The 25,763-nt window shown below is 45.0% G+C and overlaps 1 protein-coding gene across 2 annotated transcripts in view; it reads right to left on the bottom strand.

Moving 5' to 3' along the window:
• LOC129820111 (collagen alpha-1(XVI) chain-like) overlaps positions 1 to 25,763 on the bottom strand; it is a 133,850-nt gene that overhangs the window by 20,752 nt on the left and 87,335 nt on the right. Inside the window, exons 26-45 of one of the 2 annotated variants that reach the window (XM_055876998.1) lie at positions 25,486 to 25,620; positions 24,869 to 24,904; positions 23,858 to 23,965; positions 22,766 to 22,888; positions 16,317 to 16,370; positions 15,252 to 15,293; positions 12,255 to 12,290; positions 12,068 to 12,121; positions 11,837 to 11,905; positions 11,555 to 11,608; positions 11,118 to 11,144; positions 9,284 to 9,340; positions 8,958 to 8,993; positions 8,592 to 8,663; positions 5,301 to 5,354; positions 3,188 to 3,235; positions 2,883 to 3,002; positions 1,491 to 1,538; positions 1,211 to 1,309; positions 1,045 to 1,089 (exon numbers count right to left, since the gene is read on the bottom strand). In XM_055876998.1, the coding sequence (XP_055732973.1) occupies positions 1,045 to 1,089; positions 1,211 to 1,309; positions 1,491 to 1,538; positions 2,883 to 3,002; positions 3,188 to 3,235; positions 5,301 to 5,354; positions 8,592 to 8,663; positions 8,958 to 8,993; positions 9,284 to 9,340; positions 11,118 to 11,144; positions 11,555 to 11,608; positions 11,837 to 11,905; positions 12,068 to 12,121; positions 12,255 to 12,290; positions 15,252 to 15,293; positions 16,317 to 16,370; positions 22,766 to 22,888; positions 23,858 to 23,965; positions 24,869 to 24,904; positions 25,486 to 25,620 (1,317 nt within the window). The remainder of the gene's footprint in view (positions 1 to 1,044; positions 1,090 to 1,210; positions 1,310 to 1,490; positions 1,539 to 2,882; positions 3,003 to 3,187; positions 3,236 to 5,300; positions 5,355 to 8,591; positions 8,664 to 8,957; positions 8,994 to 9,283; positions 9,341 to 11,117; positions 11,145 to 11,554; positions 11,609 to 11,836; positions 11,906 to 12,067; positions 12,122 to 12,254; positions 12,291 to 15,251; positions 15,294 to 16,316; positions 16,371 to 22,765; positions 22,889 to 23,857; positions 23,966 to 24,868; positions 24,905 to 25,485; positions 25,621 to 25,763) is intronic. The other variant, XM_055876999.1, reaches the window with a different exon arrangement.

Below are 25,763 nucleotides of genomic sequence, written 5' to 3'. Positions count from 1 at the left end.
GAAACACAGACCACGTAAACACTATGGCCATGGTCCAACACTAGAAACACAGGCCACGTAAACACTATGGCCATGGTCCAACACTAGAAACACAGGCCACGTAAACACTATGGCCATGGTCCAACACTAGAAACACAGACCACGTAAACACTATGGCCATGGTCCAACACTAGAGACACAGGCCACGTAAACACTATGGCCATGGTCCAACACTAGAAACACAGACCACGTAAACACTATGGCCATGGTCCAACACTAGAAACACAGGCCACGTAAACACTATGGCCATGGTCCAACACTAGAGACACAGGCCACGTAAACACTATGGCCATGGTCCAAAACTAGAGACACAGACCACGTAAACACTATGGCCATGGTCCAACACTAGAAACACAGACCACGTAAACACTATGGCCATGGTCCAACACTAGAAACACAGGCCACGTAAACACTATGGCCATGGTCCAACACTAGAAACACAGCCTTCTAGGAAGTATGCACTGATCTAACACAGTGGGATAGGTGAAAGCAAGGCGGCAAATAGGCTACATAGTATTGTTCAGTTCGGTGATTCCTTCCAAGAAAATGAAGAAAGACACATTTTCAAGTAGTTGAACATGGCCCAAAACATGACATGGAATAAGTACTAGTGACAGAAATGTAGCCTTTAGGTAGTGTACATGCAGCACAGAAAGAGAGGTGCTTCACAAATAGACTTTGCCATTCCAGTGTAACAGTCACTCTATAAACAGAAGAACATCTGTGGGCAATTAAAATGAGTAAAGCACAAAGTCAGTAGGAGAGCCATTAGAGGAAGAAGAAACCAGTCAAGACAGAACAAGAGCTCAGAAAGTCTGCTCTGCGACAGGAGTTTTTCCTGATCTAGTACATTATGGTTAGGTAAAACTCCTGCCTCTAGCTATGATAGACACCCCAGTTCTCCTTACAGACACCATGCTTTGACCCTGTTGTGCTGGCTTATAATGTCTCTATTTAGCCTTATGAAGTGTTATAATGCCTTACAATCTCTGGTTTTGAGCTCACCATATTTCCTGGTACTCCAGCCTGTCCCCTTTGCCCCTGAGGACCCTGGGAAATGTAGGCAGAAAGGCACTTCCTGTTAGAGATTCAACACACTAATAACACGCAGCTTGTTATATTTCACCACACTCACAAATCAACAAACAAACACACAAACACACAGGCTTACCGTCTCTCCCCTTATTCCAGGTGATCCTGGTGTTCCTGGGTGACCTGGTGTTCCTGGTCCGGAGCAGCCTCCATTAGCTCCATCAGTGTTGGTGGTGGTCTACATAGAAAAGAAGATAAATACTTCTATGAATCAGTGTGTGTGTGTGTGTGTGTGTATGTGCGTGCGTGGTGTGTGCGTGCTTGTGTGGTGTGTGTGCGTGCGTGCGTGTGAATGTGCGTGCGTGTTGTGTGTGACTGTGAGTGTGAGAGTTCGATAGTTAAAGAGTGTGTGGACGTACAGGCGCCTGTGCAGCCTCCTCCCTCTGCAGCATTTGGTTTAGGAAACACTGTAACAAACACAAAGAGGTCGTAGGTCACAACTAGGACTCTGCCTAGGCAAAGCTTCGGATTGGGTCAAAATCACAACCAAAACTCACAGTGTTATTGATTCTTATGATTCATGAATCAATGAAAAATCATGTAAATCATGTAGATGTATTGTGTTAGTGACTGTACATTTGTTTATCCCATGTGTAACTCTGTGTTGTTGTTTTTTTCGCACTGCTTTGCTTTATCTTGACCAGGTCGCAGATGTATATAAGAACTTGTTCTCAACTGGCCTTCCTGGTTAAATAAAGGTGAAATAAATAAATTAAATGAACCCAGAAGAATGATGTAGATTCATGAACCCAGAAGAATCATTTTCGAATTTCCATGATTCTACAGTCTCGTTCTGACCAGCCAACAATATATATGCCCCCCTAACCACCTCACCGATGCACCCCTCACCACTCTTCCCCATGCCCTCCACCAATACACCCCTCACCACTCTTCCCCATGCCCTCCACCAATACACCCCTCACCACTCTTCCCCATGCCCTCCACCAATACACCCCTCACCACTCTTCCCCATGCCCTCCACCAATACACCCCTCACCACTCTTCCCCATGCCCTCCACCAATACACCCCTCACCACTCTTCCCCATGCCCTCCACCAATACACCCCTCACCACTCTTCCCCATGCCCTCCACTAATACACCCCTCACCACTCTTCCCCATGCCCTCCACCAATACACCCCTCACCACTCTTCCCCATGCCCTCCACCAATACACCCCTCACCACTCTTCCCCATGCCCTCCACCAATACACTCCTCACCACTCTTCCCCATGCCCTCCACCAATAAACCCCTCACCACTCTTCCCCATGCCCTCCACCAATACACCCCTCACCACTCTTCCCCATGCCCTCCACCAATACACCCCTCACCACTCTTCCCCATGCCCTCCACCAATAAACCCCTCACCACTCTTCCCCATGCCCTCCACCAATAAACCCCTCACCACTCTTCCCCATGCCCTCCACCAATAAACCCCTCACCACTCTTCCCCATGCCCTCCACCAATACACCCCTCACCACTCTTCCCCATGCCCTCCACCAATACACCCCTCACCCCTCTTCCCCATGCCCTCCACCAATACACCCCTCACCCCTCTTCCCCATGCCCTCCACCAATACACCCCTCACCCCTCTTCCCCATGCCCTCCACCAATAAACCCCTCACCACTCTTCCCCATGCCCTCCACCAATACACCCCTCACCCCTCTTCCCCATGCCCTCCACCAATACACCCCTTACCACTCTTCCCCATGCCATCCACCAATACACCCCTCACCCCCAGCCTCTCACCCTCTCACAGCCGTCGGAAGCATGGCCTATGCCAGTCTTTCCCTCTTCTCCTTTCTCTCCCTTGGTGCCCGCCATGCCTGGTACCCCTGGCAAGCCCTTGGAGCAGTCCTCACACACCTTCTGCAGCAGAGGACACACACACTTTGATGACATGAAGTGTGTGAGCTCAATGTACACTGCATGGACACAGTTCATGCATGTTTGTGTTATGTATAATCACATCAGTACAGCTCATGCATATAAATCAAAGAGCAGTACTATAGAACTCTATTTCCCAGAGTGCACCTCTCTACCTCCTGTCTTACCTCTCCATCTCCTCGACTGGGGTCCTCATCCTGAGGCAGCCTCAGATGCTGAGGAAGGGCGGGGGGGGGGGGGGGGGGAGAGTAAAATGTAAAGGAGAGGGAGAAAAGGCTCCAAGTAGATGTTGCCCTTGGAAACTGATCAAAAATCTGTTTATCCGACACAACTCCTAGCCTTAACCCCTAGGGAGCTGCCAATGTAAAACTGATCTTAGATCAGCGTCTAGGGGCAACTTCATCCTTCTACAGTAAAATGTTGGAATACAATTACAATTTATAAGTACAGTTGACTTCTGCACATTGGATGCAACATAGTGCAAACGGTGTTGAACTGCAGTACAGTCCAAATTCGATGAACGATCCATTCAGAAGTCCCAAATAGCACTCAATTCCCTGTGTAGTGTATTACTTTTGGCCAGAGTCACATAGGCCACTAGAGGGAATAGGGTGCCATTTAGGATTTGCCCAAAGAGACACAAAACATTCAAAATCACAAGGTTTTGCAAGTCTTTCAAAACACGTTGGTATTCAAATCCAGCCATTTATTGGGATCATTGTTGGGAGTTTGAAAGTTGATTGATTTACCTGCATGGGTGGCCTGAAACATTCTTACCACTCCAAGGAAACCCACTCACAGTACAATACTACCACATCAGTGGGGCCCTTCACACAGTGAGAGAACCTGTGAATTGCACTTAGCCTGGTTTCAAAGTCTGTTGGCTTTGTTCAAACGGTTGTTATTAGCCAGAAGAGCTCATTTGAGCTAGCATGATGCAGCTCATTAGGTTTGTTAAACTCAGGCTGTGTGCATTAACAGGATGTCTCAGAGAGAAGAATCATTATATGTCAATGATATTTACTTTAAACTTTCAATATACTCCTATTTAATTATCCTTTACTTTTGCTAAATTGTTCTTTTATCCTTTTTAAATGGATTCATTTGTATTCAACAAACTCGTCTGTTAAATTATGTTTCTAATAATGTTTTGTGGTTTTAAGGATTAGTTTTTATTAGCTATGATTAAGATAAGAGTGAATTAAGAATTTATCTAAGAATGAAATGTTTTAATAGTCTGTTTTAGGCATTTAAATCCATTGACATATAACATGCAGGCAGGGCCATGGAGCTAGAGAGGAGCTGGTGGGTCAGTATGTCTGTCTACTGATGTCAGGACTGGAGCACTTAGTGGATGTGTATAATGTGAGTGTGTGTGTGTGTGTGTGTGTGTGTGTGTGTGTGTGTGTGTGTGTGTGTGTGTGTGTGTGTGTGTGTGTGTGTGTGTGTGTGTGTGTGTGTGTGTGTGTGTGTGTGTGTGTGAGAGAGAGAGAGAGAGAGTTCGTGAAGCCACGTTTCCACTGTGGGTAGATTGATTATTGTGGGGAGGGTGTGTGTGTGTGTGTTTGTGTGTGTGTGTATGTGGCAGGGGGCTGAGCTGGATGCCAGCTATATGGAAAATAGACCTCATAGTGCAGTCCTCTCAACAGCAGATCTACAGGCTCTTACTGTACTCAGCATAACAAGGCTGAACAACAGAGTACAGCAAAGCTCTTCGACTCAAACTAATGGCTGCACTCACATACTCACACACTCACACACTGCATTTATGAAACTACGCCAACATTGTGTGTGTGTGTGTGTACGTGCATGCTTTTGAGGCACAAATCAATGGTAAATGTCTTTCTGAAAGGCAGAAAGTGCATTTCAACACTAAAAGTCTTTGAGCTGAGTGCGTTCATTGTTCTAGCTGCCACTAAGTCGTGGTGTGTCTACTGTATAGTTATGTCCAAAGTCTAGAGATCCTCAATGAACTTCTGCCAGAGTGCTCCACTCCACAACACAGACCTACAACCCAACCAGGCTCCTCCCTCCCTGCACCGTCCAATCACAAAGCTGCAGCACTCATCTAGCCCCGCCTCCTCTGTCTGGCATGGGTTGGGGTCAAAACCATTTCAATTTAGACAATTCAGCTAATGAATTCCAATTCTAGAATCAGAAAGTGTCATTGGTATTCATTAATATTGTTTTTCACAATTCTGGAATTTGATTTTCAAATCCCTTTCCGATGTGTCTGAATTAGAATGGAAGTGACTCCAACCCTTCTGTCTTATTACTTACAGTTCTCCCAGGCAGACCCGGCTGCCCTGGTACCCCGTCGTTGCCAGGGTTACCCTGAAAGAAGGAACTGAGATTCAACTGGTTTTAGCCTATTACAGGCTTGCCACATCCCTCTCCACCAATGGTCAGAGGGGGTTACAGATTCGAGGTTGTAGGAACAACCAATCACTCGTGTTCTCCCTTTCCTGGTTTATGTTCAGACTCTTTTGATTCCGTTGTCTAGTTTTTAAAGCACTATTTAAATTAATTTTAAAAATTAAAAATAATAATAAAAATAATAATAAAAATTAATTTAAATAGTTTGATTCATGTTTGGTTTAAATTGTTTGATTATTTTGTAAATAAAAAAAACATAACACCAGATTGAATAGCATGCAGGGATCACTGTGCAAGAGGTCAAACAATATAGATTTTTTTAAGTGCTTTGATTTGAACAGGATATTTGTGTGCAAATTTGATTCCTGCACACAAAATTGTTTAGTGCTTGATAAACACATGAACATCATATTCAGACAAATCAATCACTTTCTTACACAGTGAACTCAGCCTGGTCTTCATGAACCAATATTACATCTTCGTTTCCCATTAACCTGGTTTAAATGTGTAAAATGTTGTTGAGAATTAGTTTATATTTAACATTTCCCACAAAATCTGAGGAAATATTCTCCTAAAACTTTATTTGAAGGTTTTTAATTCATAATAATTGTACTAATGCTAAAATAACTATTTAATTTATAGTTTAGTTTATAACCAAACCTTCAAATGAAGTGTCATCAATATTCCCAACAATCCCAATGTATCATATGTTGATAGAAAAAGTTTACATTCCCAAAGCTTCCCACAAGAGTTAGTGAATGTTTAAAGCAGGGCTATGATTTAAAAAAGACTCCCATTAATACATATATATATATTTACAGCCCCAAGGTTAGCAATAGCATAGAGCTTCATTACATGAATACGGTTGACTTTAAATGTTATTGCATTTATGCAATAGTTCTTTATGTACTTGCATATTTACTTTTACTATTGTGTAACATGTTTACATTAAGAATTTAAGACTAATAAAATAATTAATTTGCTTTTAGAGTTGCATTAGCCACGACCTCAAGCTGCCCAAGCTAGAACCCAATGTTCAAGACAAACCTGAAAAGGAAATGAGTAACATGGAAGGTGGAATAGAAAAGAGTTAGCAGGAAGAGAGAAACATAGTGTGGAGGAAGATGAACAACAAGAGTGAGAACAATGGAGTGGCGAACAGAAGAGAGAGAGAGAGAGAGAGAGAGAGAGAGAGAGAGAGAGAGAGAGAGAGAGAGAGAGAGAGAGAGAGAGAGAGAGAGAGAGAGAAAGGAAACAGAAAGGCAGGGACAGAAGAATGAGAGAGATAAAGAGAGAGAGAGAGAGAGAGAGAGAGAGAGAGAGAGAGAGAGAGAGAGAGAGAGAGAGAGAGAGAGAGAGAGAGAGAGAGAGAGAGAGAGAGAGAGAGAGAGAGAGGAAACAGAGAGGCAGGGACCTATTGGATATCACCTATTGGAAAGACACCACAAAAAATCAAAGTAAACTTCAATGCTATTTGGCTCTAAATAAACAGACAGTACATGGTAGCAGACTATCTGACCACTGTGACAGATAGAAAACTGAGGAAAACATTGACTAGGTACAGACTCAGTGAGCACAGTCTGGCTATAGAGACTGGTCGTCACAGACAAACCTGGCTGCCCAGAGAGGACAGGCTGTGATCACTCTGCTCCAGGGGAGAGGTAGAGACAGAGGTGCATTTCCTATTACACTGTGACAAATACTCAGACCTAAGAGCATATTTCTTTCCCAAAAATATAATTCAATACAAAGAATTTGAAACTGTAAAAGATGAAGAAAAAATCTAATATTTATTGGGTGAAAAGCCAAAATGTGCAGTTTTGGCAGCCAAATATGTGTCCTCCTGCCACAACCTGAGGGACAGCCAGTGAAAAGTGCAAAGTAATGTTGATAATATTTCCCATTTAGCTTAGTTTTGTTTTGTCTTTCATACCAGGTCATATGTCTTCTCAGTCATGTTGACACTGGTCTACTACTGTTGCTTTAATTTATTGTTGTTCTGATTAATATTGTTGTTGTAGTTGTTGTTAATGGTAATCCCATGTCCACTACTACTATTATTATTGCTGTTGGCCCCACCATTTATTTATATAAATATATATATATATATTTTGTATATATATACATATATATTTTATTTTTATTTTTCGATATGTATACTTTGACAATGTAAGTAATAATGAACATGCCATGTCAATAAAGTCAATTGAATTGAATTGAATTGATAAAGAGAGAGAGAGAGAGAGAGAAAGGAAACAGAGAGGCAGGGACAGAAGAATGAGAGAGATAAAGAGAGAGAGAGAGCGAAAAAGAGAGAGAGAGGAACACATTGGAAAGAATTAACAAAAAAACTGAGCAAACTAGAATGCTATTTGGCCCTAAACAGAGAGTACACAGTGGCAGAATACCTGACCACTGTGACTGACCCAAAATTAAGGAAATATTTGACTATGTACAGACTCAGTGAGCATAGCCTTGCTATTGAGAAAGGCCGACGTAGGCAGACCTAGCTCTCAAGAAAAGACAGGCAATGTGCACACTGCCCACAAAATGAGGTGGAAACTGAGCTGCATTTCCTAACCTCCTGCCAAATGTATGACCATATTAAAGACACATATTTCCATCAGATTACACAGACCCACAAAGAATTCAAAAGCAAATACAAATTTGACAAACTCCCATATCTACTGGGTGAAATACCAATACAATACAGCAGCACGATTTGTTGACACAAAAAAGGGCAACCAGTGAAGAACAAACACCATTGTAAATCCAACCTATATTTATGTTGATTTATTTTCCCTTTTGTACTTTAACTATTTGCACATCGTTACAACACTGTATATAGACATAATATTACATTTGAAATGTCTTCATTCTTTTGGAATGTTTAGTGTTTATTTGTTATTGTTTATTTCACTTTTGTTTATTATCTAGTTCACTTGCTTTGGCACTGTAAACATATGTTTCCCATGCCAATAAAGCCCTTCAATTGAAATTGAATTGAGAGAGAAGAGCGAGAGAGATAGAACAGCCAAGGTACATTCATGTTGATGAATGGCATTTGAGAGGTTAAAGATGTACAGAGATAAAGAGGAATGAGTAAGGAAGGAGTACCCCTGCCGTACCCCTTGCTTGTGTGTTGTAAAAGGTTAATTGACGTGACCCCACCACCCTGATCCCCCTCTCTCCTACCTGGGGTCCTGTGATGCCGATGAAGCCCTGTGGCCCAGGAGGACCAGGAGGACCTGGTAGTCCCGGAGGCCCCTGGAACACACACACACACACACACACACACACACACACACACACACACACACACACACACACACACACACACACACACACACACACACACACACACACACACACACACACACACACACACACACACACACACACACACACACACACACACTGAGCGAACCACACAGCATTGACAGGCACCATCCGTAGCCTAATTGTTCCAACAACAAACACATATTCAGTTGATATTCAGTCAAATGACACAAGAGAAAACCAAGAGGCAGACATGGCTAGTAGATGACAGAGAGATCAGACCTGCCACGTGTTTCCTCCCAGAGTTCCTGGTGCTCCCTGCAAGGCAAGAGTAGTCAAATTCAGAGCACATCATCAGCAGATCATATGTGTTCATGAACAAACACAGACACCCTGCAGTGGAAAAATAATCCTGCAGATGAACTCAAAACCGGTTAAAAGAGAGCTGAGTGTGTGTATGTGTGTATGTGTGAGTGAGTGTGTCCCCCGCAGAGAGATAACTACCCTGAAGTTGAACTCAAAACAAGTTTTAGATGACCACGTTGTGGCATGTGTGTGTGTACTGTATGTGTGGATCTGTGTGTGCATGTTGACCTAGCCATACTCACCGGTCCACCTGTTCCTGCGTATGGAGGGCTGATACAGTTACAGTCTCCAGGTTCACCCTGAAAACACAGACCTCTCATAGATCACACAGAGAAGCTGTGAAATAACCAGTGGCGCATATTCATGGTTCCCATGGGAAGACAGGCCTCCCCCAAAAAAATTGACCAACAAAAAACAATATATAAAATAAATGCATCTTTCGAAAATCAAAATAATTTATTTTGACTCTGTGATTCATATTTTTCCTTCAATTAGCAAGAGGCTGAATGTATCTCACTGGAGAAAGCATCTGAACGAGCGAAACAGAGCCCCTCTGTCTCAGTATGTGTACCCCATCTATCTGATGCTGTTTGGTCAAAAAGAGTGTGACATTGAATGCAAGGGAAGCCAGTGAGCATTCGGACTCCCTTGATAAAAAAAGGTTAAATAATAGCTAATCAGTGTTGAGCTAAACTGAGTGAGTGTCATCGGAAGACATCACATCAACCACATCAAAAGCAAAATATAATTTACAGAAAATAAGTGTATTGTTGAATCTCATTGGGTTGTTTCCTCCAGTGGCTAGCTAGCTAAAATCAGCCCTTTCCCAAATGAGCCACTAGGGATTTGGACTTGGTTTTACCTAATTCTCTGTACTGGCCAATGATTATAACTGTGATTCTGATCCAATCATAAATTCATACATTGTGCCCCTGATCTGAGAGGATGGAAGTTCAGCATGTAGCTAAATGTAGGCTAATGTTAACTAGCTGGCTAATCATTGCCCATGAATGGAAGTTAGGCTAGCGAGCAAGCATTTTAGCAAGGTAGCCTAGCAAAACAAAAACTAAAAGTGTGTACTGTATGACAGAGTACTAGATCGTTTTGCCAACATGAAAGACAGGAGGATGGCACTGGCTTTTCTGTACAAGTAGGGTGAGCCACATCATATTTAGCTCATGTTGATTGGACTAAATTGTCTTTGGCATCTTTTAGTTGTCATTGTATTAGACTAAGCAGAGGTGATTTGATGATGTTGAAGTTGAAATGGTGCTGGACTAGCGGAAACAGCTCCTGTTTTCTTTGCGACTTCCGGTAACTCTCTGTGGTTCTAAATCAATAGTTGTTTAGTAGTCTGAAAATGTCAGAAACATTAATAACTTGCTTGACCATGCTGTAGGTCATGTAACTGTTTGTTAGAGGCAATATGTTTTGTGGACTTCACAGGACAGACGTTGCTCTCCAGTTTTGTGATGAAACAAAATTGAGGTTGAATTTAACCTGCTACTGTGTCTTCTTATTCATATGTCAAAAATCCTAGTGCTGTTCAGTTGGTCTGATGGTAGCTCTAATTAATAGTCCTAGTCCTGTTCAGTTGGTCTGATGGTAGCTCTAATTAATAGTCCTAGTCCTGTTCAGTTGGTCTGATGGTAGCTCTAATTAATAATCCTAGTCCTGTTCAGTTGGTCTGATGGTAGCTCTAATTAATAGTCCTAGTCCTGTTCAGTTGGTCTGATGGTAGCTCTAATTAATAATCCTAGTCCTGTTCAGTTGGTCTGATGGTAGCACTAATTAATAGTCCTAGTCCTGTTCTTAAAGCTCCTTTACTTCCCTAGTCTATTTGGATCCCACACACTTGTCACCTCCTCTGCTACTCTGTCTGTGCCTTGAGGGTGTGTGTGTGTTAGTGTGTGTGTTTGTGTGCGTGTGCGTGTAAGCATCTGCCTATGTGTGTGTGTGTGTGTGTGTGTGTGTGTGTGTGTGTGTGTTGGTGGAGCATCTCCAGTGATTACCATCTGTTACCCCCTGCCTCAAAACCTCTTAACACCTCTTCATCTTCACAAATGCTAGGCTTACCTTGTCCCCCTTGGCTCCGTCAGTACCCTGCAAGACAGAACACACACACACACACACACACACACACACACACACACACACACACACACACACACACACACACACACACACACACACACACACACACACACACACACACACATGGTTAGTGTGGCCTTGTCATTGCAGACGATAAAGCTTGCAAGGAAAGTAGTCAGGAGCAGAGAGGGGCGACAGGAGACACTATGGCTCTGTTATGGATTGAGGCGGCCTTCATTAGCTATTAGACTAAATATAATCATCTTTAAACTTTAAAAACACTGACTCTGAGTCTGTAGAAACTAGAGATCTTAGCTCACACACTATTACACAGTACTACGAAAGGTATACAACTCACACTGACTACACAATTCCAATACTATGTGACTGTGTTGTGTTTTCAATGTGACGCCACTCACATCTCTTCCATCAGCTCCTGGGATTCCATTGGATCCACCTTTGCCGTCTTTACCCTGGGTTGGGAATGGGATAATATGGAGACAGCAATCACTCAATGGCTTTGACTAGAGTTAATACACATATGCATGCACACAGTACACACAGTACACACAGTACACACAGTACACACAGTACACACACACACACACACACACACACACACACACACACACACACACACACACACACACACACACACACACACACACACACGCACACACACACACACACACACATCTTACCGGGGGTCCTGTAACACCTACACCCATGGGCCCCTGTGGCCCTGGAGGCCCCTCCTCTCCTTTAGGACCCTGTGAAAAGCAAATACATACACACAAGAATGAGAACTTTGTGTGGCTGTGTATGTGAGTATGTGTGTTTATGTGTTGATGCACGTATAATATATACTGTGTGTGTGTGTGTGTGTGTGTGTGTGTGTGTGTGTGTGTGTGTGTGTGTGTGTGTGTGTGTACCATGTCCCCAGCAGGCCCAACTGGTCCAGTAAGTCCTCTAATTCCCTGAGGACCCTGTAGAGGAGCAGCATGATGCAAATTAACATGATAGAAGGAGACTACAGAGACCATTATACAGTACATACTAGAGGCAATCATATTTAATATGTATTTCATCATTATTTTATCTAATATTTTTATGACTTACTGCCACCCCTGGTAGGCCCCTGGGTCCTTCTGCTCCCTGAAAATAGGAGAGAGAGCGCGAGAGAGCGAGAGAAAGGTTTAAAGAGATGGGTGGTGAGTTGAGCTCAGAGACAAACAGATGATTCATCAACAGTAGAGCAATGGCAGAACCTTCATGAACAGGCCTGGATATTGTCTTCCTCATTCCATCTCTCATTCCCATCACACGTGCTCTCGTTGCTTCGTGTGTGTGCGTGAGTTTGTGTGTGTTTGTACACAAACCTGCATGTGTGTGTATACAGTATATCTGACTACCTATACACTAGAGGAATGTTCGCATGCTGATGCAGACTGTGAGCATGTTGATCCTGAAGGAATGTTAACATGTTGATCCTGAAGGAATGTTAACATGTTGATCCTGAAGGAAAGTTAACATGTTGATCCTGAAGGAATGTTAATATGTTGATCCTGAAGGAAAGTTAACATGTTGATCCTGAAGGAAAGTTAACATGTTGATCCTGAAGGAAAGTTAACATGTTGACCCAGAAGTAAAGTTAACATGTTGATCCTGAAGGAAAGTTAACATGTTGATCCTGAAGGAAAGTTAACATGTTGATCCAAAAGGAAAGTTAACATGTTGATCCTGAAGGAATGTTAACATGTTGATCCTGAAGGAATGTTAACATGTTGATCCTGAAGGAATGTTAACATGTTGATCCTGAAGGAAAGTTAACATGTTGATCCAAAAGGAAAGTTAACATGTTGATCCTGAAGGAAAGTTAACATGTTGATCCAAAAGAAAAGTTAACATGTTGATCATGAAGGAATGTTAACATGTTGATCCTGAAGGAATATTAACATGTTGATCCTGAAGGAATGTTAACATGTTGATCCTGAAGGAATGTTAACATGTTGATCCTGAAGGAAAGTTAACATGTTGACCCAGAAGTAAAGTTAACATGTTGATCCTGAAGGAAAGTTAACATGTTGATCCTGAAGGAAAGTTAACATGTTGATCCTGAAGGAAAGTTAACATGTTGATTCAGAAGGAAAGTTAACATGTTGATCCTGAAGGAAAGTTAACATGTTGATCCTGAAGGAAAGTTAACATGTTGATCCTGAAGGAAAGTTAACATGTTGATCCTGAAGGAAAGTTAACATGTTGATCCTGAAGGAAAGTTAACATGTTGATCCTGAAGGAAAGTTAACATGTTGATCCAGAAGGAAAGTTAACATGTTGATCCTGAAGGAAAGTTAACATGTTGACCCAGAAGTAAAGTTAACATGTTGATCCAGAAGGAATGTTAACATGTTGATCCTGAAGGAATGTTAACATGTTGATCCTGAAGGAATGTTAACATGTTGATCCAGAAGGAAAGTTAACATGTTGACCCAGAAGGAAAGTTAACATGTTGATCCTGAAGGAAAGTTAACATGTTGATCCAGAAGGAATCCCAGACTAAATCCCAGGATAGGAGAGAGAATGGATCAGGGTAATTCAGAGATAGAAGATTTCCAGCTAAAAGATGGGAAAGTCTGATACCTCTACTAAACCAGTTGGGGAACATTGTGTCTAAATTACTTTGCCACATAACCCTGACATCTATTTTGAACAGTTGGATAGTGGGTACCCACTGGGCACAGACGTCAGTTCAATGCCTAGTTTTGATTTATATTTGGTTGAGTTGTCAACAAAACATCTCACCATATCATTGGATTTAAGTTAAAAGTTGGGTGAAAAAAATATGAAATTCCCTTACGTTGATCCAATCAGTTTTCCACATTGATTCAACTTCATCACATTACATTTCTTTGGTTTGAAATGACGTGGAAACAACATTGATTCAATCAGCCCAGTAGATATGTGGGTAATACAAAAATGTAAGTATGGGAAAGCTTCAGAAAAACAGCACCAAAACTTTTATTTTGAGGTGAACAATCTCTTCAATGTTTACAAGTCAAACTCATTCCACGGAGGGTCGAGTGTCTGCGGGTTTTCGCTTCTCCCTTGTACTTGATTGATGAATTCTTTGGACACTGTGTTAACTAACCTCCAAACGAGCTTCAATGCCATACAACACCCCTTCCGTGGCCTCCAACTGCTCTTAAACGCTAGTAAAACTAAATGCATGCTTTTCAACCGTTCGCTGCCCGCACCCGCCCGCCATCACTACTCTGGACGGTTCTGACCTAGAATATGTGGACAACTACAAATACCTAGGTGTCTGGCTAGACTGTAAACTCTCCTTCCAGACTCATATTAAACGTCTCCAATCCAAAATTAAATCTAGAATCGGCTTCCTATTTCGCAACAAAACATCCTTCACTCACGCCGCCAAACATACCCTCGTAAAACTGACTATCCTACCGATCATCGACTTCGGCGATGTCATTTACAAAATAGCTTCCAAATCCTCTACTCAGCAAACTGGATGCAGTCTATCACAATGCCATCCGTTTTGTCACCAAAGCCCCATATACCACCCACCACTGCGACCTGTATTCTCTAGTCGGCTGGCCCTCGCTACATATTCCTCGCCAGACCCACTGGCTCCAGGTCATCTATAAGTCTATGCTAGGTAAATCTCTGCCTTATCTCAGCTCACTGGTCATGATAATAACACCCACCTGTTGCACGCGCTCCAGCAGGTATATCTCACTGGTCAATCCCAAAGCCAACACCTTTGGCCGCTTTTCCTTCCAGTTCTCTGCTGCCAATGACTGGAACGAATTGCAAAAATCGCTGAAGCTGGAGACTTATATTTCCCTCACTAACTTTAAACATCAGCTATTTGAGCAGCTAACTGATCGCTGCAGCTGTACATAGCCCATCTGTAAACAGCCCACCCAACTACCTAATTAAAAATAAATAAAAATGAGGTCACTGATTAGTAAAGAACTCCCCTCACCTGGTTGTCTAGGTCTTAAATGAAAGGAAAAACCAAAGACCATTAGACACTAGGCCCTCCATGGAATGAGTTTGACACACCTGACTTAGATGTTCAAAAAAAAATCTTACCTGAGGTCCTGGGATGCCCACCCCTTCAACTCCTGGGTCACCCTACAGGGAGCAGCACAGACACACACACACTGAGTCAGCACAGACACACACACTGAGTCAGCACAGACACACACACTGAGTCAGCACAGACACACACACTGAGTCAGCATAGACACACACACTGAGTCAGCATAGACACACACACTGAGTCAGCACAGACACACACACTGAGTCAGCACAGACACACACACACTGAGTCAGCACAGACACACACACTGAGTCAGCACAGACACACACACTGAGTCAGCACAGACACACACACTGAGTCAGCATAGACACACACACTGAGTCAGCACAGACACACACACTGAGTCAGCACAGACACACACACTGAGTCAGCACAGACACACACACTGAATCAGCACAGACACACACACTGAGTCAGCACAGACACACACACTGAGTCAGCACAGACACACACACTGAGTCAGCACAGACACACACTGAGTCAGCACAGACACACACAATGAGTCAGCACAGACACACACACTGAGTCAGCACAGACACACACACTGAGTCAGCACAGACACACACACTGAGTCAGCACAGACACACACACACTGAGTCAGCACAGACACACACACACTGAGTCAGCACAGACACACACAATGAGTCAGCACAGACACACACACTGAGTCAGCACAGACACACACACACTGAGTCAGCACAGCCACATACACTGAGTCAGCACAGATACACACACTGAGTCAGCACAGACACACACACTGAGTCAGCACAGCCACATACACTGAGTCAGCACAGACACACACACTGAGTCAGCACAGACACACACACTGAGTCAGCACAGACACACACTGAGTCAGCACAGCCACATACACTGAGTCAGCACAGACACACACACTGAGTCAGCACAGCCACATACACTGAGTCAGCACAGACACACACACTGAGTCAGCACAGGCACACACACACTGAGTCAGCACAGACACACATACTGAGTCAGCCACTAGTGAAACTCACACCAAACCTTGTACGTGTGCATGGCAAATGATCATACTGTACCTGGCTTCCTTTTGGTCCTATAGGCCCTTGGACACCGGGTAGACCTGGCTTGCCCTGGTAGATGGAGAGATAGAAAGACAAGATAGAGAAGAAAAATAAAGAAGAAGCGTAAAGTACCAGTCAAAAGTTTGGACACACTCAACACTCATGAACGTTTTTTAAATTTTTTATTATATTTTCTACATTGTAGAATAATAGTGAAGACATCAAAACTATTAAATAACACATATGGAATCATGTAGTAACCAAAAAAGTGTTTAAACATCAAAATATATTTTATATTTGAGATTCTTCAAAGTAGCCACTCTTGCCTTAATGACAGCTTTGCACACTCTTGGCATTCTCTCAACCAGCTTCATGAGGTAGCCACCTGGAATGCATTTCAATTAACAGGTGTGCCTTGTTAGAAGTTAATTTTGTCACGACTTCTACCGAAGTCGTTGCCTCTCCTTGTCCGGGCGGTGTTCGGCGGTCGACTTCACCGGTCTTCTAGTCATCATCGATCCATTTTTCATTTTCCATTGGTTTTGTCTTGTCTTCCCACACACCTGTTGTCAATCCCATTCATTACCTGTTGTGTATTTAACCCTCTGTTTCCCTTCATGTGTTTGTCAGAGATTGTTCGTTGTCAAGTGTTGTGTGTTTTGTGTATAAGTGTGCGATGGGTCTTCATACCCAGATTTTGTATTATATTTTTTAAGTGAGTGTTATGGAGCTTATTACTGGAACTTTTATTAAAGTACTCCATGCTACACTCTATTTTGACTCTCCTGCGCCTGACTTCCTCTGCCACTTATACACGCCATTGTGACAGAATCTCTGACCATAAAAATGAAGTCAGCAGGAGGAGGCACTTCACTAATGGAGGTTGAGGAACGCGTCCTGGAACACGCGGCGGAGATTGACAGTCTGTGCGCTGTCATGGATCGCATTGTCCAGAGTATGGACCGCTGGGAGAGACAGGGAGCGTGTCCAGTACCTCCACCACCCCCTGGAATTCCTTCGAACGTTTTTTCCCCGCCGGAACAGAACAGGATCCAGTTGTCCCTACCCACGGGATACAATGGAGATACTACCAGCTGCCAGGGTTTTCTCCTAAAACTGAACTTGTATCTGGCCACGGTCTCTCCAGTACCAACAGACCGTGAGAAAAGCTTCGCCCTCATCTCCTGCCTTACCGGGAAAGCCCTGGAGTGGGCCAACGCTGTGTGTGGAGAGGATAAGGCGTTGGACCATTTTGAGGAGCTCATCTGCCATTTCCGGAAGGTATTCGACCACCCATCCGAAGGCAGAGCAGCAGGTGAGCTCCTCTATCATCTGAGGCAGGGGAAGAGGAGTGCTCAGGTAGGTGTGTAGGGGTTTCCGTTGGTGCTACTACGGTGGAAAGTCCAGACCAGGTTTCCACCGTGCGCATTCCCCCAGAATATGCCGATTTGGCACTCGCCTTCTGTAAAAAGAAGGCGACTCAATTACCACCCCATCGACAGGGGGATTGTGCGATAGATCTCCTGGTAGACGCTGCATATCCCAGGAGTCACGTGTATCCTCTGTCGCAAGCGGAGACAGTGGCTATGGATAATTATATCTCTGAATCCCTGCGTCAGGGGTTCATTCAGCCATCCATTTCACCCGCCTCTTCGAGTTTCTTTTTTGTGAAGAAGAAGGATGGCGGTTTACGCCCGTGCATTGATTATCGAGACCTTAATAAAATCACGGTAAAATATAGTTACCCGCTACCTTTGATTAATACAGTAATGGAGTCAATGCGCGGGGCCCGCTTCTTCACAAAATTGGATCTCAGGAGTGCGTACAATCTGGTGCGTATTAGGAGGGGTGATGAGTGGAAGACGGCATTTAGCACCACCTCAGGTCATTATGAGTACCTGGTCATGCCATATGGGTTGATGAATGCTCCATCAGTCTTCCAATCGTTTGTAGATGAGATCTTCAGGGACCTGAACGGGCAGGGTGTAGTGGTGTATATCGATGATATTTTGATATACTCTGCTACACGCGCTGAGCATGTGTCCTTGGTGCGCAGGGTGCTTGGTCGCCTGTTGGAGCATGATTTATATGTCAAGGCTGAGAAATGCTTGTTCTTCCAACAATCCATCTCCTTCCTAGGGCATCAGATTTCCACTTCAGGAGTGGAAATGGAGAGCGACCGCATTACAGCCGTGCGTAATTGGCTGACTCCAACCACGGTAAAGGAGGTGCAGCGTTTTTTAGGGTTTGCCAATTACTACCGGAGATTTATCCGGGGTTTTGGTCAGGTTGCAGCTCCCATTACCTCACTGCTAAAGGGGGGACCGGTGCGCTTGCAGTGGTCGGCCGAGGCGAATAGGGCTTTTGGTAAACTGAAGGCTCTGTTTACCTCGGCGCCTGTGTTGGCTCATCCGGATCCCTCTTTGCCATTCATAGTAGAGGTGGACGCATCCGAAGCTGGGATAGGAGCAGTGCTCTCTCAGCGTTCGGGTGTGCCACCGAAGCTTCGCCCCTGTGCTTTCTTTTCGAAGAAGCTCAGCCCGGCGGAGCGTAACTATGATGTGGGGGACCGAGAGCTGTTAGCTGTCGTAAAAGCCTTGAAGGTGTGGAGGCATTGGCTTGAGGGGGCTAATCACCCTTTTCTCATCTGGACTGACCACCGCAATCTGGAGTACATCCGGCAGGCGAAGAGACTAAATCCTCGCCAGGCAAGGTGGGCCATGTTTTTCACTCGTTTTGTGTTTACGCTTACTTACAGACCAGGCTCCCAGAACGTCAAGGCAGACGCATTGTCTCGGCTGTATGACACAGAGGAGCGACCCATGGATCCCACTCCCATACTCCCAGAGTCGTGTTTGGTGGCGCCAGTAGTGTGGGAGCTGGACGCGGACATTGAGCGGGCGTCACGTGCAGAGCCCTCTCCTCCTGAATGTCCAGCTGGTCGTCTGTACGTTCCGTCTGCTGTCCGCGACCGATTGATCTATTGGGCTCACACATCACCCTCCTCTGGTCATCCTGGGATAGGTCGGACGATGCGCTGTCTTGATGGGAGGTACTGGTGGCCCACTTTAGCTAAGGACGTGAGGATTTATGTTTCCTCCTGTTCGGTGTGCGCCCAGTGCAAGGCTCCTAGACACCTGCCTAGAGGTAAGCTTTTACCTTTACCCGTTCCTCAACGGCCGTGGTCGCACCTGTCAGTGGATTTTGTGACTGATCTTCCACCTTCACAGGGTTACACCACGATCCTGGTCGTTGTGGATCGGTTTTCTAAGTCCTGTCGTCTTCTCCCTTTGCCCGGTCTCCCTACGGCCTTACAAACTGCGGAGGCTCTGTTTACACATGTTTTCCGGCATTATGGGGTGCCTGAGGATATAGTGTCTGATCGGGGTCCCCAGTTCACGTCAAGGGTCTGGAAGGCGTTCATGGAACGTCTGGGGATCTCGGTTAGTCTTACCTCAGGTTTTCACCCCGAGAGTAATGGGCAGGTGGAGAGAGTTAACCAGGATGTGGGCAGGTTTCTGCGGTCCTATTGCCAGGACCGGCCAGGGGAGTGGGCGAAGTTCGTGCCCTGGGCAGAGATAGCCCAGAACTCGCTACGTCACTCCTCTACTAACCTTACCCCTTTTCAATGTGTATTAGGGTATCAGCCGGTTCTGGCTCCTTGGCATCAGAGTCAGACCGAAGCTCCTGCGGTGGACAATTGGTTTCGGCACGCTGAGGAAACTTGGGAGGCAGCCCACGTCCACCTTCAGCGTGCCATAAGGCGCCAGAAAATTGGCGCAGACCGTCGCCGCAGTGAGGCCCCGGTGTTTGTACCAGGGGACAGGGTCTGGCTCTCGACCCGAAACCTGCCCCTCCGCCTGCTCTGCCGGAAGCTGTGTCCGCGGTTTGTGGGGCCGTTTAAAGTCCTGAGGAGAGTGAACGAGGTATGTTATAGATTACAACTGCCCATTAATTACCGTATTAACCCCTCGTTCCATGTGTCTCTCCTCAGGCCGGTGGTGGCTGGCCCGCTCCAGGAGGCTGAAGTGCGTGAAGTTCCTCCGCCTCCTCTAGACATCGAGGGGGCCCCGGCGTACGCTATTCGATCCATTTTGGATTCGAGACGTCGGGCGAGGGGCCTTCAGTACCTCGTGGACTGGGAGGGGTACGGGCCGGAGGAGAGATGCTGGGTTCCGGTGGAGGACGTTTTAGATCCTTCTATGTTAAAAGAATTCCACCGCCTCCACCCGGATCGCCCTGCACCTCGCCCTCCGGGTCGTCCCCGAGGCCGGTGTCGACGCGCTGCTGGAGCCGCGCGTCAGGGGGGGGGTAATGTCACGACTTCTGCCGAAGTCGTTGCCTCTCCTTGTCCGGGCGGTGTTCGGCGGTCGACTTCACCGGTCTTCTAGTCATCATCGATCCATTTTTCATTTTCCATTGGTTTTGTCTTGTCTTCCCACACACCTGTTGTCAATCCCATTCATTACCTGTTGTGTATTTAACCCTCTGTTTCCCTTCATGTGTTTGTCAGAGATTGTTCGTTGTCAAGTGTTGTGTGTTTTGTGTATAAGTGTGCGATGGGTCTTCATACCCAGATTTTGTATTATATTTTTTAAGTGAGTGTTATGGAGCTTATTACTGGAACTTTTATTAAAGTACTCCATGCTACACTCTATTTTGACTCTCCTGCGCCTGACTTCCTCTGCCACTTATACACGCCATTGTGACAAATTTGTGGAATTTCTTTCCTTCTTAATGCGTTTGAGCCAAGCAGTTGTATTATGACAAGGTAGGGGTAGTATACAGAAGATAGCCCTATTTGGTAAAATACCAAGTCCATATTAGAGCAAGAACAACTCAAATAAGCAAAGAGAAACGACAGTGCATCATTACTTTAGGACATGAAGGTCAGTCAATCCGGAAAATTTCAAAAACTTTGAAAGTTTCTTCAAGTGCAGTCGAAAAACCATCAAGCGCTATGATGAAACTGGCTCTCATGAGGAATGCCACAGGAAAGGAAGACCCAGAGTTACCTGTGCTGCAGTAGACAAGTTTATTAGAATTGCCTCCTGGGTGGCGCAGTGGTCTAGGGCACTGCATCGCAGCGCTAACTGCGCCACCAGAGTCTCTGGGTTCGCGCCCAGGCTCTGTCGCAGCCGGCCGCGACCGGGAGGTCCGTGGGGCGACGCACAATTGGCATAGCGTCGTCCGGGGTAGGGAGGGTTTGGCCGGTAGGGATATCCTTGTCTCATCGCGCTCCAGCGACTCCTGTGGCGGGCCGGGGCGCAGTGCGCGCCAACCAATTGGGGCCAGGTACACGGTGTTTCCTCCGACACATTGGTGCGGCAGGCTTCCGGGTTGGAGGCGCGCTGTGTTAAGAAGCAGTACGGCTGGTTGGGTTGTGCTTCGGAGGACGCATGGCTTTCGACCTTCGTCTCTCCCGTGCCCGTACGGGAGTTGTAGCGATGAGACAAGGTAGTAATTAATAGCGATTGGATACCACGAAAATTGGGGAGAAAATGGGATAAAAAAAAATAATAAAAAAAAAAAAAAAAGTTTATTAGAATTAACTGCACCTCAGATTGCAGCCAAAATAAATGCTTCACAGAGTCTAAACAGAGTTTAGAGAAGACTGCGTGAATCAGGTCTTCATGGTTGAATTGCTGCAAAGAAACCACTACTAAAGGACACCAATAAGAAGAAGAGACTTGCTTGGGCCAAGAAACATGAGCAATGGATATTAGACTGGTGGAAATCTGTCCTTTGGTCTGATGAGTTCAAATTTGAGATTTTTGGTTCCAACCGTGTCTTGTGAGACGCAGAGTAGGTGAACGGATGATCTCAGATGATCTCTGCATGTGTGGTTCCCACCATAAAGCATGGAGGAGGAGGTGTGATGGTGCTTTGCTGGTGACACTGTCAGTGATTTATTTAGAATTCAAGGCACAGTTAACCAGCATGGCTACCACAGCATTCTGCAGCAATACGCCATCCCATCTGGTTTGCGCTTAGTGGGACTATCATTTGTTTTTCAACAGGACAATGACCCAAGACACCTCCAGGGTGTGTAAGGGCTATTTGACCAAGAAGGAGAGTGATGGAGTGCTGCATCAGAGTGAATGAAAAGCAACCAACAAGTGCTCAGCATATGTGGGAACTCCTTCAAGACTGTTGGAAAAGCATTCCAGGTGAAGCTGGTTGAGAGAATGCCAAGAGTGGGCAAAGCTGTCATCAAGGCAATATGTGTTAGTTTGAAGAAGCTCAAATATAAAATATATTTTGATTGTTTAACACTTTTTTGGTTACCACATGATTCCATATGTGTTATTTCATAGTGTTGATGTCTTCACTATTATTCTACAATGTAGGAAAAAAATTAAGTAAAACCCTTGAATGAGAAGAAGTGTCCAAACTTTTGACTGGTACTGTATGTGTAGAGCTAAAACAGTACATCTCAAAGGCCAGTCATGCTGCACACTTACATGTTTCCCTGCTTTCCCCTCTCCTGGGGGTCCTGGGTCGCCCCTCTCTCCCTTGGCTCCATGCACCCCTCCTACACCCATCTGCCGCCCAGAGACAGGCGCACAGCTCTCACACGCATCTCCCTGGTGATAGATACAACACAACAACAGTCAACAAGAGAGAGAACAGTCTGGGTGATTTGGTTACATTAGATAGTTAGACAGACAGACAGACAAACAGACATATAGATAGAAGCAACGTCAGCACACGAACTGTTCGGAGGAGGAATAATGGTTGGGGGCTGTTTCATGGTTCGGGCTAGGCCCCTTAGTTCCAGTGAAGGGAAATCTTAATGCTACAGCATACAATGACCTTCCAGACGATTCTGTGCTTCCAACGTTTTGGCAACAGTTTGGGGAAGGCCCTTTCCTGTTTCAACATTGCAATACCCCCGTGCACAAAGCGAGGGCCATACAGAAATGGTTTGTTGAGATTGTTGTGGAAGAACTTGACTGGCCTGCAGAGCCCTGACCTTAACCCCATCGAACACCTTTGGGATGAATTGGAACGCCGACTGCGAGCCAGGCCTAATCGCCCAACACCAGTGCCTGAACTCACTAATGCTCTTGTGGCTGAATGGAAGCAAGTCCCCGCAGCAATGTTCCAACATCTAGTGGAAAGCCTTCCCAGAAGAGTGGAGGCTGTTATAGCAGCAAAGGGGGACCAACTCCATATTAATGCCCATGATTTTTGAATGAGATGTTTGACGGTGATGTAGCGTAGATAGATATATATTTAATTAGTTATTTAGTTAGATAAATAGTGTGATTGTTAGTTAGTTAGATGGATAGTTAGATAGTTAGATTGTTAAATAGTTAGTTAATCTGCTATACAGGGTGTTGAACATAGTTTATTTAATTAACAGCCTTTTATAGCATCATCTTTAATACGCTTGTGCGATCTTGGATTCATAATCTATATAGGCATAAGGATACGTTATAAGATACTTGGACAGATAAGGGAAATGGACGGAAAAACAGCCAGAAAGCCAGCCAACTATCCAGCCAGACAGTCAGGCTGACTCATTGATTGGCTGGTTGGGTGTTCCATACCTTCTCTCCCTTCAGTCCAGTTAGTCCATCCCGACCAGGCTCTCCAGGCAGGCCTTGGGTTCCATGGGTTCCGGCTAATCCTTGGTCTCCCTGCTCACCCTGGTCGCCCTAGCAACAGAGACATATGCATTTTAATCAATAATAGGGATCTGGTCTGTGACTCGTACTTGAACATTCATAAATAAAGATAATATAACTATAGTCCAGTAATCATTCAAGCCTTGTCTATGAATGAAAACTAATTATCAACAGGCTTAATCTGGGTTTGTGATACCAGATTCTTCAATTGTATTTTAACTGCCAGTCTTAGCTCAGGTAACATCAGTGCTTGCTACAGATTCAAGGTTACTTAAGGTGGTCCAACTGATTCCTCAGATTCCTCAGAGGTCCTACATTTTTTTAAGGTGGGCTGGTTTTCCAGTGGACTTCCCAGTTTATAGGCACTACGGTTATTTAAATTGGACCAAGCTCTCCAGGGACCTAAAGTTAATTTAAGCTGGACTCATTTGCGGATGGACCGGAGGCTTTTCTAGGTTTTCCTAATGACATTGCCTGGTTTAAGGTGGTCTGAGGACCCCAGAGACATGAGTTAATCTAATGTAGTCTGATTTCTCTGCAGTCGTTTTAGGGGTATCTGCTCATTTAAGGAGGACTAAAGTACCTGGAGATATTAGATGATTTAAGGCGGTCTAGTCTGCTTGTTCCCTGGGGCAACAGGCTACATTCAAAATAGACTAATTTCCCTGGGTTATTCAATGTCTTATTTAAGGCGGACTGATTTTCCTGTGGACATTAGGTTAACTAAGGTACTGAGTTCCCTAGGGACATAATTTAAGTCAATGTGATTGGATTTCTCTGCAGGCAACAAGGCTATTTAAGGTGGACTGAATTCTCCAGAGTCTTTGTCACATATCCTGGCACTAGCTGAGAATGAATACATTACCGTCCCTTCGCATCTTTCAATTCGATTCAGAGACTTTTATAAAGAAAACCCTGTAATGAAGAACTTACTTTCTCTCCCCTTAGACCATCACGACCTGGCACACCCTGTGCAAAAAGACAGGAAAAGACAGAGATTTAGAGTGATACGCACCTATAAGATTATGCACGCGCAGGCAGGCACGCACACACACACACACACACACACACACACACACACACACACACACACACACACACACACACACACACACACACACACACACACACACACACACACACACACACACACACACACACACACACACACACACACACACACACACACACACCTGTGCAAGCCTCTACCCATTCAGATATAAACCCGTTGACACAGCGCTAACCACTGAGGCCCATGTAATTAAGCTGTGAGACACAGTATCTTACCATTTAATTGAGATTTATAGCTCACCTTGGCGTATCCTGTGGTAGGTGGGGATTACCTGCATATGTCATGACTTTGACAAAATTTAAGTTGCAGACATACAGTGATCTAAGGTCAGTTTGGTGTTTTTAGTGGGTTTGACAGACGCATGTGTATGTTGTTGGCTTAGTCATGTTAAACAAGCATGGTCAAAATAATGCAAACCAGGTCGACAACGTCGGCAGAGTCCTCATAGCCCTCTTCTCTCCAGGTAGAGGGGTCTCACCTGTTTGCCATCGGTGCCCTCTCCTGCAGGCCCAGCGGGCCCTGGAGGGCCAGTTTCACCCGCTAGCACCTTGACGAAGGACGTCCCACTGCCCACCTCAGAGGGAGAAGACTGGCACACCCCACATGACGCACCCTGGGGTAGAGGGGAGAAACACTGGCTTAGGACTGTTGGCAAAAGAAAGACACACACACACACACACACACACACACACACACACACACACACACACACACACACACACACACACACACACACACACACACACACACACACAC

Source organism: Salvelinus fontinalis, chromosome 22, assembly GCF_029448725.1.
Source record: "Salvelinus fontinalis isolate EN_2023a chromosome 22, ASM2944872v1, whole genome shotgun sequence".
Taxonomy (NCBI): Eukaryota; Metazoa; Chordata; class Actinopteri; order Salmoniformes; family Salmonidae; genus Salvelinus; species Salvelinus fontinalis.
The sequence above is the reverse complement of the archived record's forward strand: the minus strand, read 5'-3'. Positions and strand labels throughout refer to the sequence as shown.